The sequence below is a fragment of the Euprymna scolopes genome, chromosome 30, assembly GCF_053919585.1.
Source record: "Euprymna scolopes isolate OS-2025 chromosome 30, ASM5391958v1, whole genome shotgun sequence".
Taxonomy (NCBI): Eukaryota; Metazoa; Mollusca; class Cephalopoda; order Sepiida; family Sepiolidae; genus Euprymna; species Euprymna scolopes.
Genome location: NC_136511.1, coordinates 64,432,915 through 64,453,865, shown reverse-complemented (window position 1 = coordinate 64,453,865; position 20,951 = coordinate 64,432,915). Strand labels below are relative to the sequence as shown.

The 20,951-nt window shown below is 28.8% G+C and overlaps 1 protein-coding gene across 3 annotated transcripts in view; it reads left to right on the top strand.

Annotated features, from left to right (window-relative positions):
* LOC145254825 (uncharacterized) overlaps positions 1 to 20,951 on the top strand; it is a 597,176-nt gene that overhangs the window by 80,923 nt on the left and 495,302 nt on the right. For all 3 annotated transcript variants that reach the window (XM_080113655.1, XM_080113654.1, XM_080113653.1), the window contains exons 5-6: positions 10,314 to 10,490; positions 15,739 to 15,926. In XM_080113655.1, coding sequence (XP_079969781.1) covers positions 10,314 to 10,490; positions 15,739 to 15,926 — 365 coding nt within the window. The remainder of the gene's footprint in view (positions 1 to 10,313; positions 10,491 to 15,738; positions 15,927 to 20,951) is intronic.

Sequence of the window (20,951 nt, the reverse complement as noted above, 5' to 3'; positions counted from 1 at the left end):
TTGATTTGATTTTTGTTACTGATTTTTTTTTTTAGCTTCGATTGAGTTGATTTTTGTTACTGACTTTTTTTTTAAAACTTCTATTGATTTGATTTTTGTTACTGACTTTTTTTTTAGGTCCGATTGATTTGATTTTTGTTAATAACTTTTTTTTAAACTTCTATTGATTTGATTTTTGTTACTGACTTTTTTTTTAGGTCCGATTTATTTGATTTTTGTTACTGACTTTTTTAAAACTTCTATTGATTTGATTTTTGTTACTGACTTTTTTTAGCTTCTATTGATGTGAGTTTTGTTAATGACTTTTTTAAACACTTCTATTGATTTTATTTTTGTTACTGACTTTTTTTTTAGCTTCGATTGATTTGATTTTTGTTAATGACTTTTTTTAGCCTCGATTGATTTGATTTTTGTTAATGACGTTTTTTTAGCTTCAATTGATTTTATTTTTGTTAATGACTTTTTTTTAGCTTCGATTGATTTGATTTTTGTTACTGACTTTTTTAAAACTTCTATTGATTTGATTTTTGTTACTGACTTTTTTTTTAGCTTCTATTGATTTGAATTTTGTTAATGACTTTTTTTTTTAGCTTCTATTGATTTGATTTTTGTTACTGACTTTTTTTTTTTAGCTTCTATTGATTTGAATTTTGTTACTGACTTTTTTTTAGGTTCTATTGATTTGATTTTTGTTACTGACTTTTTTTTAAACTTCGATTGATTTGATTTTTGTTACTGACTTTTTTTTAAACTTCTATTGACTTGATTTTTGTTACTGACTTTTTTTTTAGCTTCGATTGATTTGATTTTTGTTACTGACTTTTTTTAAACTTCTATTGATTTGATTTTTGTTTCTTACTTTTTTTTAGTTCCGATTGATTTGATTTATGTTACTGACTTTTTTTGTTAGCTTCGATTGATTTGATTTTTGTTACTGACTTTTTTTTAGCTTCGATTGATTTGATTTTTGTTACTGACTTTTTTTTAGCTTCTATTGATTTGATTTTTGTTACTGACTTTTTTTAGCTTCTATTGATTTGATTTTTGTTACTGACTTTTTTTTTAGGTCCGATTGATTTGATTTTTGTTACTGACATTTTTTAAAATTCTATTGATTTGATTTTTGTTACTGACTTTTTTTTAGGTCCGATTGATATGATTTTTGTTACTGACTTTTTTTTTAGCTTCGATTGATTTGATTTTTGTTAATGACATTTTTTTAAAACATGTATTGATTTGATTTTTGTTACTGACTTTTTTTTTAGCTTCGATTGATTTCATTTTTGTTACTGAATTTTTTTTAAACTTCGATTGATTTGATTTTTGTTACTGACTTTTTTTTAAACTTCTATTGATTTGATTTTTGTTACTGACTTTTTTTTTAGCTTCGATTGATTTGATTTTTGTTACTGACTTTTTTTTAAACTTCTATTGATTTGATTTTTGTTTTTTACTTTTTTTTAAGGTCCGATTGATTTGATTTTGGTTAATGACTTTTTTTTTAGCTTCTATTGATGTGAGTTTTGTTAATGACTTTTTTAAAAACTTCTATTGATTTGATTTTTGTTACTGACTTTTTTTTAGCTGCGATTGATTTGATTTTTGTTACTGACTTTTTTTTAGGTTCTATTGATTTGATTTTTGTTACTTACTTTTTTTTTTAGGTTCTAATGAGTTGATTTTTGTTAGAGACTTTTTTTTTAGCTTCGATTGATTTGATTTTTGTTAGAGACTTTTTTTAAAACTTCTATTGATTTGATTTTTGTTACTGACTTTTTTTTAGCTTCGATTGATTTGATTTTTGTTACTGACTTTTTTTTTAGCTTCGATTGATTTGATTTTTGTTAGAGACTTTTTTTAAAACTTCTATTGATTTGATTTTTGTTACTGACTTTTTTTTAGCTTCGATTGATTTGATTTTTGTTACTGACTTTTTTTTAGCTTCGATTGATTTGATTTTTGTTACTGACTTTTTTTAAAACTTCTATTGATTTGATTTTTGTTACTGACTTTTTTTTAGCTGCGATTGATTTGATTTTTGTTACTGACTTTTTTTTAGGTTCTATTGATTTGATTTTTGTTACTTACTTTTTTTTAGGTTCTATTGATTTGATTTTTGTTACTGACTTTTTTTTAGCTTCGATTGATTTGATTTTTGTTACTGACTTTATTTTAGGTCCGATTGATTTGATTTTTGTTACTGATTTTTTTTTTTTACTTCGATTGAGTTGATTTTTGTTACTGACTTTTTTTTTAAAACTTCTATTGATTTGATTTTTGTTACTGACTTTTTTTTTTAGGTCCGATTGATTTGATTTTTGTTAATAACTTTTTTTTAAACTTCTATTGATTTGATTTTTGTTACTGACTTTTTTTTTAGGTCCGATTTATTTGATTTTTGCTACTGACTTTTTAAAAACTTCTATTGATTTGATTTTTGTTACTGACTTTTTTTTTTAGGTCCGATTGATTTGATTTTTGTTAATAACTTTTTTTAAAACTTCTATTGATTTGATTTTTGTTACTGACTTTTTTTTTAGGTCCGATTTATTTGATTTTTGTTACTGACTTTTTTTTAAACTTCTATTGATTTGAGTTTTGTTAATGACTTTTTTAAACACTTCTATTGATTTTATTTTTGTTACTGACTTTTTTTTAGCTTCGATTGATTTGATTTTTGTTAGAGACTTTTTTTAAAACTTCGATTGATTTGATTTTTGTTACTGACTTTTTTTTAGCTTCGATTGATTTGATTTTTGTTACTGACTTTTTTTAAAACTTCTATTGATTTGATTTTTGTTACTGACTTTTTTTTAGCTGCGATTGATTTGATTTTTGTTACTGACTTTTTTTTAGGTTCTATTGATTTGATTTTTGTTACTTACTTTTTTTTTAGGTTCTATTGATTTGATTTTTGTTACTGACTTTTTTTTAGCTTCGATTGATTTGATTTTTGTTACTGACTTTATTTTAGGTCCGATTGATTTGATTTTTGTTACTGATTTTTTTTTTAGCTTCGATTGAGTTGATTTTTGTTACTGACTTTTTTTTTAAAACTTCTATTGATTTGATTTTTGTTACTGACTTTTTTTTTAGGTCCGATTGATTTGATTTTTGTTAATAACTTTTTTTTAAACTTCTATTGATTTGATTTTTGTTACTGACTTTTTTTTTAGGTCCGATTTATTTGATTTTTGTTACTGACTTTTTTAAAACTTCTATTGATTTGATTTTTGTTACTGACTTTTTTTAGCTTCTATTGATGTGAGTTTTGTTAATGACTTTTTTAAACACTTCTATTGATTTTATTTTTGTTACTGACTTTTTTTTTAGCTTCGATTGATTTGATTTTTGTTAATGACTTTTTTTAGCCTCGATTGATTTGATTTTTGTTAATGACGTTTTTTTAGCTTCAATTGATTTTATTTTTGTTAATGACTTTTTTTTAGCTTCGATTGATTTGATTTTTGTTACTGACTTTTTAAAAACTTCTATTGATTTGATTTTTGTTACTGACTTTTTTTTTTAGCTTCGATTGATTTGATTTTTGTTACTGACTTTTTTTTTTTAGCTTCGATTGATTTGATTTTTGTTACTGACTTTTTTTTTAGCTGCGATTGATTTGATTTTTGTTACAGACTTTTTTTAAAACTTCTATTGATTTGATTTTTGTTACTGACTTTTATTTTTAGCTTCGATTGATTTGATTTTGGTTAATGACTTTTTTTTTAGCTTCTATTGATGTGAGTTTTGTTAATGACTTTTTTAAAAACTTCTATTGATTTGATTTTTGTTACTGACTTTTTTTTAGCTGCGATTGATTTGATTTTTGTTACTGACTTTTTTTTAGGTTCTATTGATTTGATTTTTGTTAGACACTTTTTTTTTAGCTTCGATTGATTTGATTTTTGTTAGAGACTTTTTTTAAAACTTCTATTGATTTGATTTTTGTTACTGACTTTTTTTTAGCTTCGATTGATTTGATTTTTGTTACTGACTTTTTTTTAGCTTCGATTGATTTGATTTTTGTTAGAGACTTTTTTAAAAACTTCTATTGATTTGATTTTTGTTACTGACTTTTTTTTAGCTTCGATTGATTTGATTTTTGTTACTGACTTTTTTTTAGCTTCGATTGATTTGATTTTTGTTACTGACTTTTTTAAAAACTTCTATTGATTTGATTTTTGTTACTGACTTTTTTTTAGCTGCGATTGATTTGATTTTTGTTACTGACTTTTTTTTAGGTTCTATTGATTTGATTTTTGTTACTTACTTTTTTTTTAGGTTCTATTGATTTGATTTTTGTTACTGACTTTTTTTTAGCTTCGATTGATTTGATTTTTGTTACTGACTTTATTTTAGGTCCGATTGATTTGATTTTTGTTACTGATTTTTTTTTTTAGCTTCGATTGAGTTGATTTTTGTTACTGACTTTTTTTTTAAAACTTCTATTGATTTGATTTTTGTTACTGACTTTTTTTTTTAGGTCCGATTGATTTGATTTTTGTTAATAACTTTTTTTTAAACTTCTATTGATTTGATTTTTGTTACTGACTTTTTTTTTAGGTCCGATTTATTTGATTTTTGTTAGAGACTTTTTTTAAAACTTCGATTGATTTGATTTTTGTTACTGACTTTTTTTTAGCTTCGATTGATTTGATTTTTGTTACTGACTTTTTTTAAAACTTCTATTGATTTGATTTTTGTTACTGACTTTTTTTTAGGTTCTATTGATTTGATTTTTGTTACTTACTTTTTTTTTTAGGTTCTATTGATTTGATTTTTGTTACTGACTTTTTTTTAGCTTCGATTGATTTGATTTTTGTTACTGACTTTATTTTAGGTCCGATTGATTTGATTTTTGTTACTGATTTTTTTTTTAGCTTCGATTGAGTTGATTTTTGTTACTGACTTTTTTTTTAAAACTTCTATTGATTTGATTTTTGTTACTGACTTTTTTTTTAGGTCCGATTGATTTGATTTTTGTTAATAACTTTTTTTAAACTTCTCTTGATTTGATTTTTGTTACTGACTTTTTTTTTAGGTCCGATTTATTTGATTTTTGTTACTGACTTTTTTAAACACTTCTATTGATTTTATTTTTGTTACTGACTTTTTTTTTAGCTTCGATTGATTTGATTTTTGTTAATGACTTTTTTTAGCCTCGATTGATTTGATTTTTGTTAATGGCGTTTTTTTAGCTTCAATTGATTTTATTTTTGTTAATGACTTTTTTTTAGCTTCGATTGATTTGATTTTTGTTACTGACTTTTTTAAAACTTCTATTGATTTGATTTTTGTTACTGACTTTTTTTTTAGCTTCGATTGATTTGATTTTTGTTACTGACTTTTTTTTTTAGCTTCGATTGATTTGATTTTTGTTACTGACTTTTTTTTTTAGCTGCGATTGATTTGATTTTTGTTACAGACTTTTTTTAAAACTTCTATTGATTTGATTTTTGTTACTGACTTTTTTTAGCTTCGATTGATTTGATTTTTGTTACTGACTTTTTTTTAAGCTTCTATTGATTTGATTTTTGTTACTGACTTTTATTTTTAGCTTCGATTGATTTGATTTTTGTTACTGACTTTTTTTTAGCTTCGATTGATTTGATTTTTGTTACTGTTTTTTTTTAAACTTCTATTGATTTGATTTTTGTTTCTTACTTTTTTTTTTAGGTCCGATCGATTTGATTTTGGTTAATGACCTTTTTTTTTTAGCTTCGATTGATTTGATTTTTGTTACTGACTTTTTTTAAACTTCTATTGATTTGATATTTGTTTCTTACTTTTTTTTTAGGTCCGATCGATTTGATTTTGGATAATGACTTTTTTTTTTAGCTTCGATTGATTTGATTTTGTTACTGACTTTTTTTTTTAGCTTCGATTGATTTGATTTTTGTTAATGACTTTTTTTTTTAGGTTCTATTGATGTCAGTTTTGTAAATTACTTTTTTAAAAACTTCTATTGATTTTATTTTTTTTACTGACTTTTTTTAGCTTCGATTGATTTGATTTTTGTTAATGACTTTTTTTAGCTTCGATTGATTTGATTTTTGTTAATGACGTTTTTTTAGCTTCGATTGATTTTTTTTTTTTAATGACTTTTTTTTAAACTTCTATTGATTTTATTTTTTTTACTGACTTTTTTTTTTAGCTTCGATTGATTTGATTTTTGTTACTGACTTTTTTAGCTTCTATTGATTCGATGTTTGTTACTGACTTTTTTTTTTTAGCTTCGATTGATTTGATTTTTGTTACTGACTTTTTTTTAGCTTCGATTGATTTGATTTTTGTTCCTGACTTTTTTTTTTAGCTTCGATTGATTTGATTTTTGTTACAGACTTTTTTAAAAACTTCTATTTATTTGATTTTTGGTACTGACTCATTTTTAGCTGCGATTGATTTGATTTTTGTTACTAGCTTTTTTTAAAAGTTCTATTGATTTGATTTTTGGTACTGACTTTTTTTAGCTTCTATTGATTTGATTTTTGTTAATGACTTTTTTTTTAGGTCCGATTGATTTGATTTTGGTTACTGACTTTTTTTTTTTAGCTTCGATTGATTTGATTTTTGTTACTGACTTTTTATTTTTTAGGTCACATTGATTTGATTTTTGTTACTGACTTTTTTTAAAACTTCTATTGATTTGATTTTTTTTACTGACTTTTTTTTTTAGGTCCGATTGATTTGATCTTTGTTACTTACTTTTTTTTTTAGCTTCGATTGATTTTAGTTTTGTTAATGACATTGTTTTAAAACTTGTATTGATTTGATTTTTGTTACTGACTTTTTTTTTAGCTTCGATTGATTTGATTTTTGTTACTGATATTTTTTTAAACTTCTATTGATTTGATTTTTGTTACTGACTTTTTTTTTTTAACTTCTATTGATTTGATTTTTGTTACTGATTTTTTTTTAGCTTCGAATGATTTGATTTTTGTTACTGACTTTTTTTAAAACTTCTATTGATTTGATTTTTGTTACTGACTTTTTATTTTTTAGGTCACATTGATTTGATTTTTGTTACTGACTTTTTTTTAAACTTCTATTGATTTGATTTTTTTTACTGACTTTTTTTTTTAGGTCCGATTTATTTGATCTTTGTTACTTACTTTTTTTTTTAGCTTCGATTGATTTTAGTTTTGTTAATGACATTGTTTTAAAACTTGTATTGATTTGATTTTTGTTACTGACTTTTTTTTTAGCTTCGATTGATTTGATTTTTGTTACTGATATTTTTTTAAACTTCTATTGATTTGATTTTTGTTACTGACTTTTTTTTAAACTTCTATTGATTTGATTTTTGTTACTGATTTTTTTTTAGCTTCGAATGATTTTATTTTTGTTACTGACTTTTTTTAAAACTTCTATTGATTTGATTTTTGTTACTGACTTTTTTTTAGCTTCAATTGATTTGATTTTTATTACTGACTTTTTTTTAAACTTCTATTGATTTGATTTTTGTTAATGACTTTTATTTTTAGCTTCTATTGATTTGATTTTTGTTTCTGACTTTTGTTTTTAGGTCCGATTGATCTGATTTTTGTTACTGACTTTTTTTTTTTAGCTTCGATTGATTTGATTTTTGTTACTGACTTTGTTTTAAAACTTCTAGTGATTTGATTTTTGTTACTGACTTTTTTTTTTAGCTTCGATTGATTTGATTTTTGTTACTGATTTTTTTTTTAGCTTCGATTGATTTGATCTTTGTTACTGATTTTTTTAAAACTTCTATTGATTTGATTTTTGTTTCTGACTTTTGTTTTAGGTCCGATTTACTTGATTTTTGTTACTGACTTTTTTTTTTAGCTTCGATTGATTTGATTTTTGTTCTGGCTTTTTTTTTAGCTTCGATTGATTTGATCTTTGTTACTGACTTTTTTTAGTTTCGATTGATTTGATTTTTGTTACTGACTTTTTTTTTTAAAACTTCTATTGATTTGATTTTTGTTACTGACTTTTTTTTAGCTTCGATTGATTTGATTTTTGTTAATGACTTTTTTTTAGCTTCGATTGATTTGATTTTTGTTACTGACTTTTTTTTTTAGCTTCGATTGATTTGATTTTTGTTACTGATTTTTTTTTTAGCTTCGATTGATTTGATCTTTGTTACTGATTTTTTTTTTTAGCTTCGATTGATTTGATCTTTGTTACTGACTTTTTTTAGCTTCGATTGATTTGATTTTTGTAAATGATGTTTTTTTTTAGGTTCCATTGATTTGATTTTTGTTACTTTTTTTTTTTAGCTTCGATTGATTTGATTTTTGTTACTGACTTTTTTTTAGCTTCTATTGATGTGAGTTTTGTTAATGCCTTTATTTGCATTTTTTTTTCCCTTTTTTTTTTGAAGATTGTAATGTTGGGTATGGGGTAGCCAAACTAGCTTCCAACATTGCTCTGATTTTTATTGAAATTAACCGAGAGCTCTTTTTAGTATCCTTGTTTTTCCCTTACGTACAATTTTCTTGATCTCCTTTGCACTTGACTGCCCAGGAATATTAGTTAGATAGGACTTCAAGTTCTTCATAAGCCCTGTGGCACCTATAATAACTGGTATGATTCTTTTCATATCAGACTTTGTTTTTTTTTTCAGCTTTGTTTGGACGTCCATCATAAGGGACACTGGCTTCAACCAAGGTTGCAACCTTCTAATCTTTCAAACATTACTTTCCTTTGAACTTTGAAGCTTTCAATTTTTGCGCTTAGCAGCACTGTAATATACACTTTCTTTGCTAACAATTTTTTTTCCTCTGACGAAAAAAATACCAAATTTTTGAAACATTATGGAATCAGGAAATAATTCACTTTATTTTATATTCCTTGTTTTATGAACAATAAATGTTTTGGTAATCAACATTTACATAACTTTACACACCACAATTATAATTACAACTTCATCCTATTCCTGTAGTTCTCCTATTTTCCTCACTACACATTTATATTGTTACCCGCTCCCTTTCACACTCCAATGTTTTATTCCTCATGTAGTTATAGCTAGACGTCACATTTCTAATATGCTACTTAGCACATTCTCTCCTCTTCTGATGAGAAATATTAGGCTTTGAAATACCTAGATATAAAGAGCATATATATATATATATATTCCTATTTGATGTAGTTGAATGAACGATTAAATTTATACGCATTAGTATATATCTTTATATTGTCGTTTGTTCTTTTTCCTTATATATATTCACACACACACACACACACACACACACACACACACACACACACACACACACACACACACACACACATGTATGGTATAATCATGTTGACACACTGGTCCTCGCCAGATCACCGAAGTTAAGCAACTTTACCTCCTCTCATATACTGATACTCTATCTCGAATATTGAGCATTTTTATCACGGTGGGGTTACTTTATAAATAGTAATATTTCTATTTGCTTTTAAAAAGTATATATTTTTAAATACTTGCATGTTTCTCTACTATTATATAAAAGGGAATTTGTCTGTGCGGGTGTGTGAGTTAGTTCCCTATGGACTCTATAACAGCTAGGCCGATATTTTGGAATTTTACACAGATGTACTGTATGTGCCTGGCAGTGTCCTTAGATAGTTTTTTTTTTTTTTGTTTTTTTTTACCGGAATGCATATTAATAATAGAAAAAAAAATCTGATGAAAAAAAGGAACAGGCGATTTTCACTAGAGTTAAAACCTTATAAAGCTTAACATCATAAGTGCATATCAGAAGTTGTTTATTATCGCACAAGCAGAAAGGCTCGACATAAAAAATCAACAGTAGGTTTTTTTATATGACAGGTGTGTGTTCGAAATGAATGTTTCTGTTAAGAGCACAATTGAACCATAATACTTGACTTTTGCATTTTAAACTTTAATTCAAGCCATTATATAAAAATAATTTTATAAAATCAACAGCAGGTTCTCTACAGTGCAATGTAGACTACACTGTTGAGGACTAAATCAATGAGGGAAGGCATTTGAAGCTTCCTCTTGATGTACTGCTGTGGATTCCTGAGTAAAGCAGATAATCGATTTGATTACAAAATTGGTGATTTCATCGATTTTGATGACAATAAAAGTATTGGAAGTGTGAAACATTCCATATCGGGCAACGTCGGTTCTCCCTGCTAGTGTATATTCTTTATATATTTTTAAAATTTCATTTTCTAGTGTGCTATTCTTACTCAATTTTTTCTTTCATTTTTAATCGTTCTCCATTACTTCGTTTATCTTCTTTCTTTCATTCCTACTCACCTTCGACATAACCCAAACTCTAACCCTAATCCCACGAACACAAATTCTTTATTTTCTCTAATTGAAGGTCACATACAGAACAAGTCGCTCTTCCAAATGGCTCGTCTCTCCAGCTTCCAAAGTCGATCTCTTGACGACCTTTCCTCGCAACCTCTGCCCTACAGGCTCGTTCATAATATGTTGCAAACAAACCTACGTGGATATACATTTCTCCGTGTAATTAACAATCAAGATTCGAATACAGGTGAGTTAAGTATGCTTCCTTTATTGAAAAAGAAAAAAAAAATACAGTGTTTAAAACATACTTATTGCAACTGGGCGGAATTTGATTTGTAAAAATGAATAAAATACAAGAGGAGCATGTTGTAGTTTGCTTGAAGCATTGTGCATAGTGTGAAAGGAGTTGCGTTTGAAGGCTATATCAACGCAGTCTTGTAGGAGAACAATAAAGTAAAAGAATAATGACTATGTTGAAGGATTTCAATAATTTTTAATTCTAAAATATTTATTTATCAACATAATGTGTCGCACAAGATAATAGGTGAAACGTTTCGCCCATGTGTGTGTGTGTGTGTGTACGGTGTAATCATGTAGACACAGGTTCCCGTCAGATCACCGAAGTTAAGCAACGTTGAGCCTGGCTAGTACCAGATGGGTGACCATTTGGAAATTCTAGGCGCTGTATGTGCTTTCCGCTTATCTTGGCATTGTTTCCAGTCACCCTGAACCTCCACTTGCCACTGGTATTCAACAATGTCGACTCAGGAGAGGTGCGGTTGGAGATTATGCAACTCTTGCCACAAATATATATATATATATATATATATATATATATATATATATATATATATATATATATCCGTTTTGTCACTTTTCCCCCGTTTCCTACTTTCTTAATCTCTTTGAATCGTTATAAATTATCACAAACCGTTTAATAACTTTTTTGATGCAAGTATGATTAATTTCATATTTGTAGTTTCCTTCAATGCATTAATCTGCAAGGTTTATAATGTTTTGTTCTTTTTTGAAAATTTGAATACATTTTCAATAATAAGATTGTTCTTATATATATATATATATATATATATATATATATATATATATATATATATATATATATATATATTATGAGGATGTTGTAATTTGCTTGGAGCATTGTGTGCAGTGTGAAAGGAGTTGTGTTTGAAGGCTATAATAATGCAGTCGTGGAGAAAACACGGTTGGGTATGAGACAAGGAATTAAAGAAATAATGACAATATAGAAATATTTCAATAAATATTGATTTACCAACGGGATGGTAATGTGGTGTAAAGTTGCCAAAATTTTGGAGTATAATCCATTTTCAAGACGAAGAAAAATAAAAATATGTGCAATCACGTGGTGGAGGTGTTTATGTTTATGCTGGAAGTCGGTTGCTTCCTCATCTCGTACCTAACAGTGTTTTCCTACAAAACTGCATTGTTGTAGCCTTCAAACACAATTGCTTTTACAAATAAAATACAATTCAATTAATCTAATGACTTCACGACATCATTCAATCAAACTTCATGCAAATCCGAAACGAAGGAAAAAGAGAAAAAGAACGAGCGTGCAACATTTATTAAAAAAAAGATAATTTTTTTTGTATTATTGTAACATAAGTTGTTACATGTCCACACCCAGGACACACCTGCATATGCAGACAGTCACAAGGAAACAAAGCAAGGAAAGAATTAGACTCACTTTTTTAGTTAAAAAGAAAACAGATATTTATTTACAGGTACTTCCAAAATATCGCCTTGTCTTTTGTTCTAAAGTTTTTTTGTACTCCAATGTGCTTAACAAGTCTCTGTCGTGTCAAACATGTGGTACTCTGCCATTTTCCGGCCATGTTTAGGACACGTTTTTCCCTGTTAGCTATATGTGTAACACGTCTGTTTATGTCCTTCACGTTTTTCTTTTTTTATAATATTTTTCTTTACTTTTTTCTGCACTGTGACGTCACCTCGCTCATGGCTCGGTATTTGCGCACATTGGCTGTAGTACAGCTGTTGCTGCTGCTGTCATATGTGCATCCACGCTCTGTTGCAGCATGATTAAGTAAAGAAAAAGAAACTAGGAGTAAAACGTATAATTGCTTATCAAGGCTCAAAAACCATTCGAGGATAAGGTAAAAGTGAATGATGAAACAACACCATGAAAGGATTGGAAACGATAAGCGAACTGGGAAGAATCAGCTTTGTAAAAACTAAATTGAGTCTATGGACGAATAGATGTCGTAATTCATTTAGACTTTACATAAACATTATACAGTATAATCATGTCGACACACCGGTTCCAGTCAGATCACTGAAGTGAAGCAACTGTTGTATATTGAAGGGAACAGCTCCCGATTTTTTAGTTAGAAACAAAGTAATTACGATCGAATATTATTATTGAAGGTAATTCTGAAATCGAATGCAATTATTAAAAGTTAAAATGAATACATTTTTGCTAATCAAAATACGATTCTAGGGATGCAGTGAATTATCCATTGTAGTGAGGAATGCAAGTTAGAAATAACTTATACAACAAAGAATGCGGCAAACAGAAAGTTGTGTTGGTCGGAGCAGGAATAATGGAACAATGGAATTAAAGAATGTCCACAGAGAAAATCTGGGATTTGTGTTGCCAGGACACGTGTTGGAAGCATGTGCATGGAATTCACATGTGCTGACGTCACATGTGCTGACGTCACAAAGAAGTATAAATTAATTTGTACACTTAAGTTAGACTAGATAAGAGGCAGGCTGAGGCAATCAGTCGGAGGAGTCTGAGTGAGCCAGGAAGACTGACAGAAACTCCTTAGGAAGCGAAGGAGTCAGGAAAAGATGGCAATGTAACAACGAAGTATGTGCATGGAATTCACATGTCTGGCCCATGTGCTGACGTCACAAAGAAGTATAAGTCTTGTATTTGTTACATAACCCTTTTGTCAATGTGTTTTTTCTTTATCGTCTTGCATGATTGACTGTATCCCCCTCTTCGAAAACGCATTTTAATTTTTCCCTTCATTGTTTTTCTCTTCATTTAATTAGAGACTCGGAAAAAATGTGCCTAAGCATTTTTTTTTTAAAAACTTACTGTCTATTTTTAAAATCTCTATTCTTTTTAAAAATCTTTATTTTAAATCCAATCTTAAAATAACAGATTCGACCTGTTTTAAATTCCAATTTTCTTGGTTTTATCATGATATTTTAGCTTATTGGAATATCCATTTTAAACAGTCGGATTTTACCTCGTAAAATAGAAAATCTTTCTCCCGATCTTGTACCACCAAAAAATGAGAGAGAATAAAATTCTCAAAGTATTATTACCTGTTATTCTGGATACTTCATCGAACAGAATTTACTTTCATTGGGGAAATCTTCAACCAATCTGAAACTTCATCATATTTTATTCAAGGATTACGATTCTATTTGGATACCAAAATTTCATATCCTTTTTTTTATTTCGACCTTTATTTTCTTTCTCTATGTCCCTTAAAAAAGATTTAATCTTTAATATATTTCCTATCTATGTGCTGAATAGCAAAATTATATTTAATATTTTGCTAATGACTTTCCTCTGAGGAGATGAGCCTACATCAAAAATCCATGGATTAAGAATTTACTTTGGATATTGTATTCTTTGTTCAAATAATAAATTTTTGGTTTGAAAAATTATATTTTTCTGAATGAAATGTAAATCTAAAAGACTGTAAATTTATATATATATATATATATATATATATATATATATATATATATATATATATATATATATATATATATACACATCAGGTTATATAGACGGTAAATCTAAAAAACTGTAAATTTATATATATATATATATATATATATATATATATATATATATATATATATATATACACATCAGGTGATATAGACGGTACACACGAATATACATTAGACAGCACGACTCGCTAAGAAAACTTATGCAGTCATGTACACTCAGAGATGTATTTTTATGTACACTGTTATATATATATATATGTATATATATATATATATATATATATATATATATATATATATATATAATTGGTATTTAATAACTATGAATCGAAGTTAATGCTAATGTGAATTTTAAAATGAGAGGTTGCGCATATATCATGCTCCCTAAAAATCCTTAAAAGTACTATATATTGAAATTTGGTAAATTTTGTTCATCTCCCTCTCATGGCAGGAAGATAAAACACAATTTCGGAAAAGTGGGATTTGAAAAGAAAGGAAGAACACGCTAGCTGGACAAAACTTATCTGAGCAGATCTAACGACATTCCATAGTATCAATAAGCTAATGCCTTTGCAACGCCCCCCCCAACCCCAAAAAAACCCAAAACGAAAAAAAAAAAAAAAAACGAAAACCAAAGTCTGAGAGAATGGACCTCCTAGCTAGAATTGTACTAAACCATGCCCCAGGCCAACAGAAAACAACACCACACCAACATGTCCAAGAATTTGATTTTGGTATAAAATTCACCACTCTGGAAGAAGGCAAATATCAGTTGTTAAAATTTCACAGAAGTTTTCAAGAAAGGCTTGCATAAAACTAAATTAAATTAAATATAACTCACATTACGCTCTCTTACGCCTGGTATACATGTTCCAACATTCATGATTATCGTTTTTTTTGTTTTTTTTACAAGGTGGTAACCACTTATCAAGGCCCGGAAGCCACTCAGGGATAAGGGTTATTGCATGTATAGTACGTTAGTGTGGAGATTTCATAAAGTGTCTACTTAAGGGGGCGGTTCATCAGGAATTTGTTTACATTGGACTTGAAGACATCCAGGTTGTAGTCAGGTTGGAAGCAGGCAGACGGAACAGAGTTCCACAGGCGTGCAGTTCTAAGAAAGAAGCTTTGTTCATGGAATCTACGTTTTGATTTAGGCACAGATAAAGAGTGGGGAAAATGTTTGACAGTGATTTCAGCTAGACGGGTGTTTTTTGTAAAAGATTGGCGAGGGGGGACCAGAGATTGGAGCTCAGACGAGCACCTGCCATGGAAATAACAATAAAACAAAGATAGGCTCGCAACGTCTCTTCTGTGGGAGAGAGGTTGCAGGGAAGTGAAAAGGACATCACCAAGCCACGAAGCCTATTTTGTACTCTGTCAAGACAGGATAGACTGTTTTTAGCAGCTCCTGCCCAGATATGGCAGCAGTATTCCATCCTTGGACGTACTTGGCTTTTATATAGATAGAGAATTGCATCAGTTGTGAGATATCTTCTGGAGCGGTAGAAGGATCCCACCATCTTTCCAGCGACCTTGGTAACAGACTTGATGTACGTGTTCCATTTCAGATCAGGAGTAAAGGTCAAGCCCAGAAGCTTGTCAAAATATGGAGCTTCTCCTAGACGGTTAATTAGTTTAGGAATGAATTCTGTATATAAGACTATATAGACATATACACACACATCTAACTTCATATGAATAGAGATTGATTTCTTATGGTTTACCTTTTGTAGAACATGGCCGTTCTCATCAACCTCATGGTGAACTGAAGGTATTTGACCCGCCTGGTTCAACCAACAATTTCAAAGATTCCCAAGAAATCCTCTACAGCCAACTTGACCGATTCCACCAAGAACAGGTCCTCACTGATTATCTTCTTCAAAGCACCGTCCATCATGCGTTCAAAGTGCGGCAACTTCAGGTTTGCTTTCCAGCTTATACATTCTCCGTAATCCATATCTTTTGCTATATTCATTCTTGAGACAAATGCAAGCGAAGTACCTTAATATTAATAAGAACCTGTATTTTGCTTTACTGAATCCAAGGAAAGTTTTTAATAAAGTGCCAAAAGAGGTTATATGGTGGGCTTTGTATAAACTAGGGGCAATCGAGTGGTGTGTGAAGGTTGTTTAAGTAATGCCTAGGAGTATGGTATTTTTACCAGTTATTTCTCATTTGTAAAAACAGATGAAATTTTAATTAACATAACTTGATAGAACAACAGGCATAAGAGTTGCCATTATCCGTCCCCACTACATCTTATCATTATATATATATATATATATATATATATATATATATATATATATATATATATATATATTTGCACGCCCGGGCGGGGATGTATGTGTACATAAGAGCGTCTCTTTAAGTATATATGTGTGTATGTGCGCATGTGTGTGCTTGCGCTTGTGACCGCTATCTAACCCTCTCCAAACAATTAACAACAAAATAAAAACTAAATAAATAAACGGAATCATACCCCCTCCCCCGGCTACAAACATAAGCGAACACTCAACAGGTCAAGACATAGTTACCAAGAAATCATCTCACCAACGAGACGCCAAAGACTCGAATTTTAAAGTAACCCTCCCTCCTACCCGCACATATTCCCCTTTCCCCCATGTATCCCTATGCCCTCAGCCACACCAGAAATAAACTTCCCAGACCCTCCACCACAAGTTCCTTAAACTCCAAAACTAAAACATTATCGACATACCAAGCGCCCCCACCTTCCCCCTTGTTCCCTTCCTCTCTTTCTTCCGCCCTCGTCGCACTCCCCCCCCTGACCTCATTCACTCTTTCACTCTTTCATCCCATAAAAACAAACATTTCTGTAAAAGTCTGAGGAAGCTACAGACGGTAAAAAAAAAAACGGCCGGGTAGCTGAAACAATAATGTAACTTAACAGAAAGATACAGTAATAAAAAATAAAACGCATATTTGCTCTACAACAGTATTGAGCACTTTCTTCAGTTTTTATTAATTACCATTTTCACTATATATATATATATATATATATATATATATATATATATATATATATATATATATATATATAGTGCAAAATTTTGTTGAAAATTCAAAGACTCGCATTTTCTTTTTATGACCTTCGTTTATTTCCTGGATTTTTCCATTTCAGCCGTTTCATTAATGAGTTGGCAATTTTACGATTTATGTTTCCGTAAAAATATCCTGTCCTCACCAACTTCTTCAGATGTTTATTCATTAGATGTAAAAAAATTTCTACCATCACAGCCATGCTTCCTTACTTCCTCCATCTTTTGGTGTTTTCATATATATATATATATATATATATATATATATATATATATATATATATATATATATATATATATAATATAGGAGAGCAATAGGAATGAAATGTATTATATATATATATATATATATATATATATATATAATACATTTTATTCCTATTGTTCTCCTATATAAGCTCCGCTCCAATGAAACTTGTTGAGCTTTGTATGCTGGGGTCTTGGTGTATTCACGGTCGTTGATTTTGCCATGTCCTGTAAAATAAGGGCAATCGGTGAATAAATAATGGAGATATCACATAAAGTGTACACGGGGCCCTGTATTATACATACATATATATATTATACATATTATTTATACATATATATTATACATATATATATTATACATATTATTTATACATATATATTATACATATATACGCATATATTCATATATATTATTCATATATATTATTCATATATATTATTCATATATATTATTCATATATATACTCATTATTTTCTCCCATATGAGCTCCAATGAAACTTGTTGAGCTTTATATTATCCCGATAAGTCTCCTCTTATAGAATTGAACTCACTCTCTTCTGCTAACTCACTAAGCTACGAGTATACTCATATATATATATATATATATATATATATATATATATATATATATATATATATATATATATATATATATATATATATATATATATGGCCCATAAGTCACTTTACATTTTAAAAATTCAATAACTTTGTTTCTATTAATATATTTTAATTTCTCTTTTCAAAATTATAAAATAGAATCTTTGAAAATTTTTTCTATAGATAAGTTTACAACAGAACAACGAGTGAGGATAATTGAATTTCACTTTGAAAATGGACGGTCAATTGTTGCAATGCAAAGATCTTATATGCGCCATTTCAATGTTCAATATCCTCTTAAAAGATATGCTATTGAATTTGTTTAACCTCAGTTAGTAAACATGCCAGGGTATTGGTGGCAAACAAAATGGAGCAACTGCACATACAGCTAGAGCAACAATGCAGTTGTTAACTGTGATGTTTCAGGATCGAAAAATCTCTTGAAATTTCGATTTTGAATGACCTCCACGTTCATCTAATTTGACAGAACTAGTATTTTGGCTTTGAGGATATCTTAAAGACAAAGCGTATGCAAATAAGCCTCGAAGCACCCAAGAACTTAAGGCAAACATACGCAGCAAATTCTTTCCCTACAACTTCCGATGTTAAGAACTGCCATAAAGAATTTGCTTAGAAAGAGCTCGACTTTGCAAAGCCAAGAATGGAGGCTACTTAAGAGATATTATCTTTCGTAATTAAGTCAGAACAAATGTCCATACGATAAACTGTGTAATAAAAAAAAAAGAATTAATTAAATACAGTCGTTTAAAAAAAAAGTTATTTGATTTTCAAAGTGTAAAGTGACTTATGGGCCACCCTATATATATATAAATATATATATATATATATAACTACAGCCCCTTTTTAACACAGGAACAAATATACTAACAGTATTTAATAACTAACAAGAAACTAAATAAACTATAAAATAAGAAAATTGAAATTATAACTAAAAATAATTCGCTCTAACTATTCTGCACCCACCTTTTAACCAAAAATACACTAAGCTTCAAAGGAAAAGAAAACAGCAACAACAACAAAAACAACAACCGCTCCTGATGATAATCGGACGCACCGATAGAAAGCGCTTAAGTAAAATATGGCTGAACAAAAAAGTTTTGGACGCCATTCTGTACAACATGCCGATCGAAATAAAAAAAAAGACTGCTCGGCGAATCGAAAAGATATCTAGAAAAATCGGAATCAGATGTGCTTGAATGACGACTTGCTGCCAATATGAACATATATATATATATATATATATATATATATAAGTGAAATTGTCTGCGTGACTGTCTGTCTGTGTACATTTTCTTACCAAATTACTCTGTCAATTTTCTGTCCATAGGTATTGAGATTTAGGAAAATCTTTTATTTCGGTTTTCGGCTAGAAATTTGACTTTTGAAAACTCTACCACCAATCTTGGGTCAAACACTTGAAATTTTAGATACAGGTTCCTTGGACATGGACCAAAATTTTTAATTTGATTTGAGCCCAAAACAATAAATGTTAAGGAGTCAAAATTGAGGTCAAAGTTTTAAAAAATTTCACCTCTCAGCTAATTTTTGGTCTGCACATTTGAAATTTTGCATAACGTGTGTTCAGACATAGATTAAGACTTTTAATCGGTTTTTGGCCGAAAATTTAGCTACCAAGGGGTCAAAGTTCAAAAGATTTTACTTTTGTGGTCTCTAGCAAACTATTCAGCCAATTTTGGGTCTAAACATTTGAAATTTTACATAAAAGATATTCAAACATGCAGAAAGCTTTTTAATCATTTTTTGGGCGAAAATTTGGCTGCCAAGAGGTCAAAGTTGAAAGTGTTGACCTTTGCAGACTCTTCCAAACTCCTCTTTCAATTTTGGGTCTAAATACTTAAAAGTTTAAATGTAGGTTACCTGGACATGAGTCAAACATTTTAATAGATATATGAAGCCTGAAGAGTCCTAGAGTGGATGAAACACGGAATATTCAGTGTAGCTTAATCGCCATATACATTTTATAACTTACTAACTAGCTCTACCTACGTATTGGGCACTTTTGAAGTAAATACTTAAAGTTTACGCATAAATCTATACTTTCGTATATTAATTTTATGTGGGTAAATTAAGTAGTTATATATATATATGTATGTATATATATATATATATATATATATATATATAAAATAAAATACTTTTGCATGCAAAATCCGATCCCGCATTTTGCTAATTCCTACCCTCTGATGAGAAGGAAAGTATTTCTTCGAAACTCCGCGGATTAATGACTATCCACTTACCTAGTGTTTTCTTTTCAGATTAAATATGTTTTTAACTCATTTCAAAGTGTTTTTTCACATGTTTTATCAACTGTTTGCTCGTATATATATATATATATATATATATATATATATATATATATATATATATATAATGCATATCAGGTTATGAACAATACATAGGGCCCGAACCAAGCTGGACTGAACTGCTAGTATATATATATATATATATATATATATATATATATATATATATATATATATATATATATATACTCTAGTACGCCACCCAGCGTTGCCCGGTCATAAAATACACTACAATATATTTTAATTCATCCAGAGTTCATATTTATTATTATAGAACCAATTCTCTATTCATTATTATGTTGTACTCAATATATAGAAGTGATTTCAAAAGTTAAAAAAATATATGACTTGAGTGCAATCAGCTAGAATCGAAACTAAAACATATAGTTCTCCAGCGATATTTCTTACCATCTGAGCTAAGTCCATATGCATATCAAAACATTAAAAATATTGTTGTTAAACGTATAAATATATATTTGTACATGCATAGCGCTTACACATTACGCCGAACATTTTGACCCACTTTTTTCCGACTAAAAATCAAATCGATTTTGTTCCACAGGTTCGAATGCCCCACATATCAAGTTTCAAATATGTAGATCAAAAATTGCCAAAGTAGTTTGGTAGAGACTGTTCCAAAATAGTGATAGAGATTTACTGTAAATGCAGCTCCAAATTCAGTGTAATTAATC